At 43.7% G+C, this 11,543-nt stretch overlaps 1 protein-coding gene across 1 annotated transcript; it reads left to right on the top strand.

Annotated features, from left to right (window-relative positions):
* Window positions 1-441: 441 nt before the first annotated feature.
* Window positions 442-10,535, top strand: FUCA2 (alpha-L-fucosidase 2). Its single transcript, XM_030945021.1, has 7 exons — window positions 442-659; window positions 3,161-3,348; window positions 5,009-5,348; window positions 5,963-6,173; window positions 7,583-7,773; window positions 8,921-9,029; window positions 10,379-10,535. The coding sequence occupies exons 1-7, from the start codon at window positions 457-459 to the stop codon at window positions 10,517-10,519; spliced, it is 1,383 nt and encodes a 460-aa protein (XP_030800881.1). The 5' UTR covers window positions 442-456; the 3' UTR covers window positions 10,520-10,535.
* Window positions 10,536-11,543: the final 1,008 nt, after the last annotated feature.

Here is an 11,543-nt window from a genome sequence, read left to right as displayed (position 1 = left end):
TTACACCCTGTCCTTCTTGGGAGGACGGGGGAAGCTGAGCCTGCGGTCGGAAGCAGGCGGGAAGGGCAAACCCAGCAGGCTGCCCGGGAGCGGAGCAGCCGCAGATCCAAGGCTCGGGCCCGGCTCCGGCCGCAGATCCAGCGGACACCGTCAGGCCGCTCTTGCGGGGAGGAGTCGGCGGGGCGGGGGAAAACACGGCGGGATGTTGGCCGAGGCATCAGCCAGTTACTTCCATTTCTTAAAATCCTTAAAATCCAGGGGACAGTTTGTGGTCGAGCAGCCAGATGGAGCGGCTCCGGTGGGGAACAGCCCCCGGGCGGCAGGCGGGTCGGGGGAGGAGCGAAGGGGCCGAGGGGCCGGCCCTGCCTGTGTCCCGCTTCTTTCCCCTTCCCTTCCCCAGCCCAGCCCGGCCCGGCCCGGCCCCGCCGAGCAGCGCCGCGAACCCCGGCCCCCGCCATGTCGGGCCCGGGCGGGCGCGCCGCGCTGGCGTTGCTGCTGCTGGGGCTGCCCGGGCTGCCGCAGGCCCGGCCCCGCTACGAGCCCACCTGGGGCTCGCTGGACGCCCGGCCGCTGCCCGCCTGGTTTGACGAGGCGAAGTTCGGCGTCTTCATCCACTGGGGCGTGTTCTCGGTGCCCAGCTTCGGCAGCGAGTGGTTCTGGTGAGCTGCAGCCAGAGCGCTCTGGTCGCACCGGAACCGCCGCGGCGGACGGGCCGTGCCGGCGGGCTCAGGGCTCTGCTTGGGAAGCAGCGCTCGGGGCAGGCGGGGATGGTGTGGTGTCCCCCCGGACAGCGGAGGTTTGGGTTGGAGCCCCTCTGCAGGCTGACCGTGGAGCTCAGGTGTCTGGGAAGAGCTCTGTGTCCACCCGAGTCACGGACTCCATGGCGCAGTTTGCAGAGGAGGTGGAGTTTGAGGTGCTTCTGGTGTGTCTGAGCACCTGTCTGCCCAGCCCCGAAACTCCCGAATAGCTCGGCTAAAGTGACTAAATCAAGCAGAGAGCTGGTAGAGCTGAGAGAAGGGCCTTGCAGCACAACCGTGCTGGTGAGAGGTGCTTGGTGGAGCGGCCGAAAGGGCCCTCTCCAGGACCACCATGAAGGGAAGGGTGAAGGGGGACTCCCTTGTGGCGACAGGCGTTTGGGATCTGCCAGCCTCTGGAGCAGCCTTGTGCACCTGCTGGAGCTCTGTGGGGAGCGCAGAGCCCATCGCTACCCTTACCTGGCAAGCAGCCTTGCTGTTTTCTTGTGCACATTTTGTGCTGCTGATGGTTTTCTCCTCTTTTTTTACAGTTATTGCTATTATTTAAGAGTGCTTTGCACTTAAGACAAACTAAAACTCTTCAGATAATTTTAGTTCAGAGGTTCAATGAAGTCTTTGTTCTGTGAGTGTTCACTGGTTCAAGCCCCTTTGTCTGTAAGCATGTTTTTGCTGTCACCTTTCCATGCCCTACCAAGTACTTCCTGTGAGAGTTCAAGTAAGACACATTATTATTTACAATATGAAGATGAGGGTAGCTTTGTGGCAGAGCTATGGCAAACCTTAATTACTATATTTGCAAAACAAGCCAACCCGTATCTAATCAAACCAATGTTTTCTGACACCTGTTCTTTTCAGAATTAGAGTCAAGTGTTTCAGCAGGCTTTTAATGCAGACTACATACACTAATAAATTACTTTTAGAGAGGCGGGACAGAGCTAGGTTTGGTTTCAAGCCTCAGTCAGAGTGCTGTACTCTGATAGTGGTGTGCAGGCTCAGGATGGAGCATTTGGTTTTTGACCCCAAAACTCTAATTGTTTTTTATATTCCTGTATTCTCCTATCCCATAGCAGGTGTGGGTCTAGAGCTGCTTCAGGGCCTTCTGACAGCTTGTGCAGTCAGATGATTGAGGTCCTGCAGTAGCAGTGTCAAATGGAAGGTCACAAACTGTTATCAGCCATCCTGTGTGCCTTCCCTCAGAGCTCCACAGCCTGGGTAAGGATGTTTCTAGAATCTAATCCTGTCAGCATGGAAGTGTTCATGTTAGCAAACCATGTGACTATGGGAGAGAAGCAAGGTTGTTACTTTTTGATTTAAGAAATTATATACTTTGAAATCAGAGGGGTTTTTTGTTTTTATTTTTAAAATTTTGTTTGTTTTGCTTTATTGTTGTTATTTCCTCTGCCCCTGGCTCTTTCAATGAAGAAAGCTGTCTCAGCCTCTTTCTTCTAAGTTTTGTATTTTTTTTCCCTGTTGGCTGCCAGAGATTGTGTTGGTTTATGCTAAAGTGTTTTCAGGAAGGTTACAACAATATTCACACTGTGGTCTCAGAGAACTGAGGTCAGAGTCCAGCTCAGGACAGGAGAGAGAAATTAATTTCAAACATTCAAATTCTGGCCTGTTTTATTCCTTCACTTTACAATCTATTTTCATATAAGTCTAAATTTGACAAGAGGATTTTTGCTGCTTGGTTTCATTGATAGAAAGGTGACAGAGGTGCATTTGTAAGTGTGTGGTGTTCTTGCAGAGGCAGGTTTTGGATGGAGGACGTGCCTTCTTCTAGCAGGGTGCCTTTGCTTGCAGGGCCTCAGGTGTGCAGAGTCTGCAGTGACCTGGTCACAGCTCTCTCTGGCCCTGGGGCTGTGGACATTGGGTCACTCAGCTGTGGTTGTGTAGAGGGCTTGGGACTGTCAGAGAGGTAGAGCTGACGATCCCCATGTTTGTGGGTGGCAGGGATTGCAATGTTGGGGGCAGAGCAGAGATGCCTGATGGCTGAGGTGTGAGATTTGAGGAGGTGAGACATGCAAGTCCAGGAAAAATGCATTTCTTGTGCCACCTGAGCTGCTTACACAGGCTGTCTGTGGTCTCTAGTACAGTTTTGAGATTTGGGTATTGACCTACACTGTCATTTTTCCATTCTCAAAGTGTAGCTGATTTTTTCATTGCTTCAAATGAAATCCTGAGACCTTTCCAAAGGGGAGTACAAAGATGTAGAACATGGACAAATAAGATAGAAAAAATGAAATCTTTGCTAATCAATACTCTTCTGGGGCAATTTTGTCTTATTGCCAGTGTCATGTACCTCCAATGCCTCTACTTCTCAGTGTTAAATAGGAGCTGATAATTTCAATTCTCTTTTCTTCGTCAAAAAATACATCAGCAGACATGCTTTGCTCTGTATTATGTAGGTGGTACTGGCAGAAGGAAAAGAGAGAGCCCTATGTGAAATTTATGGATGCAAATTATCCACCTGGCTTCAGCTATGAAGATTTTGGTCCTCTGTTTACAGCAGAATTCTTTGATCCCAACCAGTGGGCAGACATTCTGAAGGCTTCAGGTGCAAAATATGTTGTCTTAACTTCAAAACATCATGAGGGTAAGTGGAAGCTTTGTGAATGTAGTAATTGCTGCATTTCTATCAACAGATGTAAAAAACGTGTGACTTTTCTATCTTCTAAGAGACATAGAGAAAGCCAGGCAGGCTTACCTGCCCCACCACAGCCAAAGAGGAAACAAAAACCACCCAAGAGACGTGCAGGTGTTTTCCTGACCTTTACACAAAAGCTGTGGCCATGGAATTTGCATAGGAGGAGCAGTAGATTGTGCCACTGTTCTCTTGCTGTAAGTAAGACAGCCTGAAGTGGTGGTGGCAGCTGAGCTTCCTGCAGTGGCCGCAGTTTATTTTTTATTTCTGTGCAATTTAGTGCTGAAGGAACCACAAAAGTGAATTCTGCACTGTTTAACATTTGGAGAGCTGCTTTGAGCAGGCAGTGAGCAAACTCCCTTGGTTTCTCCAAGGAATTTAGGTACATGTTCCAGGAGTTAACTTTAGATTTAGGAAGGTATAGGTCTTCCTGATATAGGGCACAGAAGCCAAAACTTTGAACCAGATCTGTAGCTTTACAGGCACAATTGTTTTTAGCACTGTAATTGTAAAGTACTTTGCAGACAAAAGTAAAGAAAAAGAAAGCTTCTGGAAGGAACTACACTAGCAAAGAAAGTATAAAATAGTAACATATTCTACAATACATCTAATGAATGTTGTTGGTCTTTGTGAGATGTGGGTTTAAGACTGGCAACTTGTGAAGTGTCAATTTTAATCTCAGCTCTGACACACATAATTCTTGATCTTGAATTTCACTTGTGGTGCAATTCCCAGTGACTTCAAAAGAACCAGGATTCATTTAGTCTGTCCAATAGCCTTGTGCATGAATTTTTAGGTTGTTTAGTCCATACAATTGCATGTATCCAGTTCACAGAAATAGCACAAGATTGCTTAGACAGTGAGTATAAAGGGGTTACAAGGTGAGAGTGGAGCTCCTCTGGCAGTGGTCTGAGTCTGCAGTGCCGTAGTATTTGTAAGTGGTTGTGTTGGGCTGATGGATGTCTGAAAGGTCAAATCCCTTCTGATATTTAATCTTGATGTTTTAACAGCTGTTTCAGGAGTTTTTGCTCTCTCCTCATGCACGTACAGAGTAGTTGATTGAGCTGTTATAAATATCAAGGCAAACAAAAAGTGAACATTTGCATAAGATGGAAACAGAAAAGAGGAGAACAGTCTTTGAATGCAAATGATAGGTTGGGCTTTCTGCAGCTGAGAAACAATTTGATCTTTCACTTGCTGATTGTGTATTTACAGTTCACATTTGATGTAGATGCCTCAAAAGCTGCCATATTTTTGGTTAATTTCAGAGTCATAGAGTTAGAAAATGCATTAGGTTGGAAGGGGCCTTAAAAGTCATCTAGTTAATTTAATTGGGACATATGAATAGACTGAATAATTATCCAAGCAGTTCAGAACTGGAAAATATAAATGTGTATGCATACATATAAAAATACATGGTGTTCTGATATTAAAACTACTACCATTGTGCGTAAACAGGTTATAGGCACACCTTATACCATGACAACAATATTATTACATATATAATTTTTATTATTTAATTTTTTGCAACACTTCCAACCACTTTCCAGAAAGAACTGTAATGTCCTCTCTTCTTCTTTTCTTTCTTATCCTCTGATTTTTCTCTTTTTAGGCTTTACTTTGTGGGGGTCCAAATATTCTTGGAACTGGAACGCTGTTGATGTGGGACCAAAGCGAGATCTTGTTGCTGAACTAGCAACATCTGTTAGAAACAGAACTGACTTGCATTTTGGGTTATACCATTCCCTGTTTGAATGGTTCAATCCTCTCTTCCTTGAGGATGCCACCAATGCCTTTAACACAAGCAAGTTTCCCACCAGTAAATCATTACCAGAACTCTATGAAATTGTGACCAAGTACCAGCCAGAAATAATTTGGTCTGATGGGGATGGAAATGCTCCAGATACTTACTGGAACAGCACTGGTTTCTTGGCTTGGCTGTATAATGACAGGTACATAATGATGCTGGTTTAGCTCCTTGTCTGAAATTCTGCTGTGTCTAGTTTTATTTCATTTTTCTGTTTGTTTTTTTGGAACCTGCTAATTCTGCTTAAGAGGACTTTACAAAATATTAATTCTCCTGAAATACAGAATCCAGATATTTTCTAGAACTATCAAAGCTAGTTTTGGAAAAAGAATGTTTTGTACTTTTTAAACACATTTGCAAATTGATAATTTAAGATGGTATTGGCTATTCTGCTTAATCACAGTCTGAGCATTTGCTGTTGCACAGAAACACAGGATAGCAGGACAATTTGAGAATATGGGTACATTGTTGTCATCACAGACTGAACATCTGGCAGTGGATATGAAGTGCAGAGTGATTTCTGGCAGAGCGCCTGTTAAAGTCTGGAACTTATTTCCCTAAGAAATTCTGATCTGGACCTTTTATTAGCAAAACATGAGAATAGAATTCCTGACATTGCACTTAATCTTATTGTAATAAATTAATAGTACAGGAGTCATCCAAAATGTTGGTTCCTGGGAGGGATGCGTGTGGGAAAGGATTACGCTGGCTGTGACCGCGTTCTATAGGACAACAATAATAAAACTCCTGTGTTCCCAGCCCGGTCCGGGACACGGTGGTGACCAATGACCGCTGGGGAGCGGGCAGCATCTGTGCCCACGGCGGCTTCTACACGTGCAGCGATCGCTACAACCCCGGGCGCCTCCTGCCCCACAAGTGGGAGAACTGCATGACCATCGACCGCGGCTCCTGGGGCTACCGCCGGGATGCGCGGCTCCGGGACTACCTCCCCATCGAGGACTTGGTGAAGGTACAGGGCCACAGCAGCTGCTGCCACTCCCCGTTCTCTCTCCTGGTTATTGTATTGTGCTGTTTAACATATTGATCATGCATCTATTTTTATGAATAAGATGACTTTAATTCAATAGTGAAATAATAAATAATTTTGTTAATTTCCAGCTGTAACGCTGGCAGGATGGAAAATCCATGTAACTCTTAACCTTTCTCTTAGTCGTTTCTATAGAATGAATTTCTAGTAAAAATTCAGTCAGTTTCCTAGAAGCTGTTTTCCCTGTGAGTAACTGGCCAAGGACTGAGCTGGACAGTCTCATCATTACTTTCTCGTCTAACTTTCTCCGGTAACTGCGTAGGCAAGTTGATGGGAAGCAAACAGTTGCAGTTTCACAGCTCCTGTTTAGGAACTCCTACTGGAAGGCTACATCTTTTATCTTTTGCATCTTTGCAGTTTCACAGCTCCTGTTTAGGAAGTCCTGCTGGAAGGCTACATCTTTTCCCCTTTACAGATAGAAACAGTTTATGACTCAGCAGTAGTTTTACTTTGTAGCGAAAAACTTTCCTTACAGAACATACAGATAAACACTACGAGAAGCAGACAGCTGGTGTTGTTAGAACATTGATTCTCTTACTAGGCTGAGGTATTATAAAAGATCTGAAGCTTAGGAAACCTGAATGAAAGGAAGACTGATCAGTTTTCCAGAATAATGCATTCAGTTGCAAATTCAGCTATTAAGGGAAAGATTGTTACTGTTGCTAAATATTGTTGCTGTTTCTAGCGTGGTCCTCACGAAAAGACAATTTGAAATTGAAGTAACCTCTTTTCAGAGGCAGAAGGTTTGAATCAATTCAGCAGCATGTCTGCAGTTGTCTGTTTCTCAGACTTATGCATCTCAGTCCATGATCTCTGGAGGGCAGTGTGGATGTGAACACAAATTTTGTAGGCTTTGTAGGAGGCTTCCTTGTGTTTTATAGATGTTTCTATAAAATAGGAAAAGCATCAAACAGGAGGAAGGAGGAAGTTGCTTTTCTAAGATTCAATAGAGTAGCAGCTATTCACCTTATTCTACTCTGGTGCAGAGAAGTCATCTGTCGTATTGGTAAAACCCTCAATACATTCTTGCAGAAGTTGAAATGATAAAGAGTTGCAGGATCTGATTCTTATGTAGATTCAGGCAGACATATTGGTGCAAGAAGGTATTTGGGGCTGGTTTTGGATGTAAAAATTGACAGTAGAGCTTTGTTTTATGAGAGCTTAAATTTTGTATTAACTGTTGGGATGAACCCCAAAGTCTCAGCATGCAGCAGTAGCATAACTCTTGTGGTTTATCATTCTGAAGCAGTACAGCAGACTTTAGAAAGTACTGCAAATATGTGATTTCATTACTCACAACCATGTGCTCTGTGTGTTTAAAAACACTTCAGCAACTTGTAGAAACAGTGTCCTGTGGAGGAAACCTCCTGATGAATATTGGACCCACCCACGATGGTCGCATCGCTGTTGTGTTTGAGGAGCGCCTGAGGCAGGTGGGCTCTTGGCTGGAGGTCAATGGAGAGGCCATCTATGGAACAAAACCATGGAGAGCACAGAACGACACTGTCACTCCTGGAGTCTGGTAAGTCTACTGAGCCAAAATGCAGGCTCTGGAAAGCAGCACCAATGTTATGTGAAGTTTTGAAATCCCTAAGGACCTGATGCTACAGAAATCACCATCTTAGTTTGTATGTGGTAAAGGAATTAATGCCTTTGTTAGTGTAAGTAACTTCATCTAAAATGTGTATAAAGCTGTAGGTAGGGACTAGTTTTGGGATGATGCTGAGGCTGAAAGGAAAGCTGCAAGCATTTCTATGGTCATCTTTTGCTTCTTGGTGTCAGCTAATCTATTAGGTAATTCTGTTTGCTTCTAGTGGGCAACAGAAATGAAAAAAATCTGGAAATACAAGATTGCTATGAAGTGTTTATCTGAACAAAGGAATACTCAGTGTCACTTGGTGTTTAGAAAGAAAGCGGGAAGATAACAGCAATTATTTGGTCACTAAATACAGTCAGTCTCTGGCCTCCCCTCTGCCCTTGTTACTTGAAGCTTCTCTAACACCTTCATGATCCATCAGGGTTTTGGTCTTGGCCCTCTTGTCTCAGTGGATGTTTTTACTCACATTCCCAGCAAGATTTGGCCATCTGGCTTTAGCCTGCAGATGCTGAACTGTTGACTGTTAAGTAAAATCCCTTTCAAGAGCAATAAAAAACTGTAACTAAATAGGAAGGAGGGAGGAATGTTTCAGGGGTATGCCACAAGATTTCCAATTGCATAGTGATGAAAATAGTATTTTTAAAAACTAGCTATGCAAAGTGGAAACTCTGTTGCCCATACTATTTTTAAATTCTCTTAGTCTGCATCTTAGTGTATAGATGGGAGTTACCATGTCTTTCTGAATATAACCTACAGTTATCTGTTAATGATTCCCCATCCTGCAAGCATCTCCTTCCTATATGGCTGAGTTGATACAGTATGCTAAAGTTACAACAGAGGTTCGCCTCTGAATTCAGTTCTTTAATAGTTTTCATTACCTCTAGTTTGTTGAAACAAATTGTCAAGGAACAGCACCTTATTAAAGGGCCAGGTGGTTATGTGTGTGAAAATGTTTGTGAAAATCCTGACCTTTCTAATCCATTTTTCCAGTCTTGAAAATACTCTTGTGTATAATTTCTAAAGATTTACAAGGAAAAGCTGACATGCCTTTTTGGTCCCCATTTCCAACCAGGTACACTTTCACCCCTAAAGAAGGGAAAGTCAACGCTATCTTCCTTAACTGGCCAGTCTCTAGGATTCTGGAACTTGGTGAGCCACGGGCTAAGCCTGGAGAAACACAGGTAAAAGAGAGTGCACACACCCCTCCCCTCCTTCTAGGATGTGTCATGTTCCATCTTGTTTATTAAAGTTTCTGGCATCTTTGGGAATGCATAGCTCTTAGGACAGAGTACTTTGGAAGAGACCCAGCAAAATGTTTGTTTTCTTTCTGGGACCTCCTTGTCATAGTTCTCTCAGTGGGATGTTTCTTATCCAACAAAAGTTAGACTGAGATGTTGCTGGGATATGTTTTAGCTTGCAAACTAAGAATCACAAAGAGGCCAAGGAACAGGGGAAAAAACTGTGCCTCCCCTCCTGTTTCCTGTGTAGACTCCTAACTCAGCATGACTTTTCTTTTGAAGCAGCTGTCCTCATGACTTGGTGATACCGGAATTGCTGTAGTCGTGCAGCTGTTTGAAGTCAAAGCCTTGCAGGAAGAGAATGTACACAGAGGTTTTTGTTGCCCAGGCAGGCTGAAGAGCAATCAGTGTTACCCTAGATTTGCATCTTATACCAAGTGGAGGTCAGAGGATGAGGACAGTGATGCCACACCTACACTGGCAAGTAGCAATTAACCCAATAGAAGCAGAAGTTGGTATCAACTCTGTGCATTTAAGGAGAGATTCACTTTGGTTTAGCTCTGCTCTGGTCTCATGCACTGCATGGGCATTAGCTGCTGAAATGCATTAGGAGTGTTTCTGGACTGCCCCCTCTGGTCTAGTTCTATATGAAAGTAGTCTGACTGGTGCCAAGACAGCTCTGTGATAGGGGAGAAAGAGTAATTTCAGAAGTGATGGAGATGCGTCTGGAATTTTAGGGGGGCAGCTAGACTCTATGTGCACTAGGAAGTATTTCCTCAGCAGAAGAGACTGGGCTGCAGTCACTCCAGCAGGTCACCAGCTGGTGCAGGTGACAGCATCAACCTATTTGTGGTTTTTAGTTCTTCAGATCAGCTTTCTCTGAGATATCTGACTGCCCTCTGTAAGAAACAGTCATGCTCTTTCAAGACTACAAGTTTCACCATGGGAAGCAGGCAGTTTGTAAACAGGGGATGCAAAGCTCTGTACTGTGGCTGCTAGATCTCTGCTTAGACCTAAACTCTACTTCAAATGCTTCCAAAAGGTGTTTATTCACTTTCTACAGCCCTAAGTCCTTCTCAAGACCCAACATGAGTAGCTTTTTTACTTGCAAATCTACTTGCAAATGTTTTCCCATTAGCTTTAATAATTATCACTCATTTGGTTAGTAAGTGGCATTTTTAGGATACTTGGTGAGTAAGGTAGCTATGGATCAATAATTACTTTGTCAATATTGCACTTATATGTACTTTGAAAAGGGGTTGTTCTAACAATAGTGTGTGTTTCTATTTTAGGTGAAGCTGGCAGGATACAGGGAACTGCTGAAATGGGTTGCCCTGGGAGAAAAGGGAATGGTTATTGCTCTACCTCAATTGACTCCTCAGCAAATGCCATGTCAGTGGGGCTGGACCTTACAACTGACTGATGTAGACTGAGACATATTGCTGGAGCCCTGGCTAGCAGGGAGTGCTGATGCTTTGCTCTTTCTTATCACTGGTTTTAAACTTGCTTGACTGAGAAAGATCCATAAATGCACTTTTTCGGGCTGTTATCAAAGGATGGAATGGAACAAACCTCACAAAGTCTAGCACTAGATAATTAATCCTGTGCATACAGTTTGCTTCTCTGAACTTGTGTGAAATATTGAGCAGCTACCATGACCTCTACAGTTGGTTTAGTCAGTTTCTGGCCAAGTTACATGAAGAATGAGGTGGGGGGAAACAGGCACTAGACTTTCAGAGACAAAAGAAGGAATAAAGGAATAAAGTTCAAGCCAGTGTTCAAATGCATATAAGTCAGTTGTACACCCTCTTTAATGCAAGAAATTTGCCTTCCACAAAAGTGCACAGTAAAATCTGACAGTTTTAGAGAAAAAATATTCTTTTTCTAGGTGTGTTTAGCTAGTGGTAGCTGGCAGTTTCAGCTGAATCGGGTAATGTCTGCAGGAACGGGCCTGTAAGGGTTAGAAATTAATAATAAATGCATACAGGCAATGCATATATACATCATCATTTCTCAGTACCGAAGTAATTAATTTTACATGTTCCTATTCTTGAGTAACTCCATCCATTACTGGGACACAGGTGAACTGGGAGAGGGTTGGGTTTTTGATATTCTGTATGATTTTACATGGGTAAAACTTGTCTCTTGTTTACACCCTTTGTTTATACACAGTTACCAGGGTGCCTTCTGTGGACTATTAAACAAAATATATACTTCAGTGACCAACTCTTGAAAAAGAGAAATAATCAGGAGTCGCTAGGGATCTTCAACTCTAGCAAAGAGACAACATTTTAAGCAGAGAGTAGACTGCATCCAACTTGAAGAATTTCCAAACTCATCATGTGTCACGATTTGTAGGGATAGACATAAAAGGTGAAACTTGCAAAGAAGAGGAGATAAAGGACAACAAAAACCATGAATTATTTCTGTTTCAATGTAGAGACTGAAGATTTATTT

Source organism: Camarhynchus parvulus, chromosome 3, assembly GCF_901933205.1.
Source record: "Camarhynchus parvulus chromosome 3, STF_HiC, whole genome shotgun sequence".
Taxonomy (NCBI): domain Eukaryota; kingdom Metazoa; phylum Chordata; class Aves; order Passeriformes; family Thraupidae; genus Camarhynchus; species Camarhynchus parvulus.
This window is presented reverse-complemented; position numbering and strand designations above follow the sequence as displayed.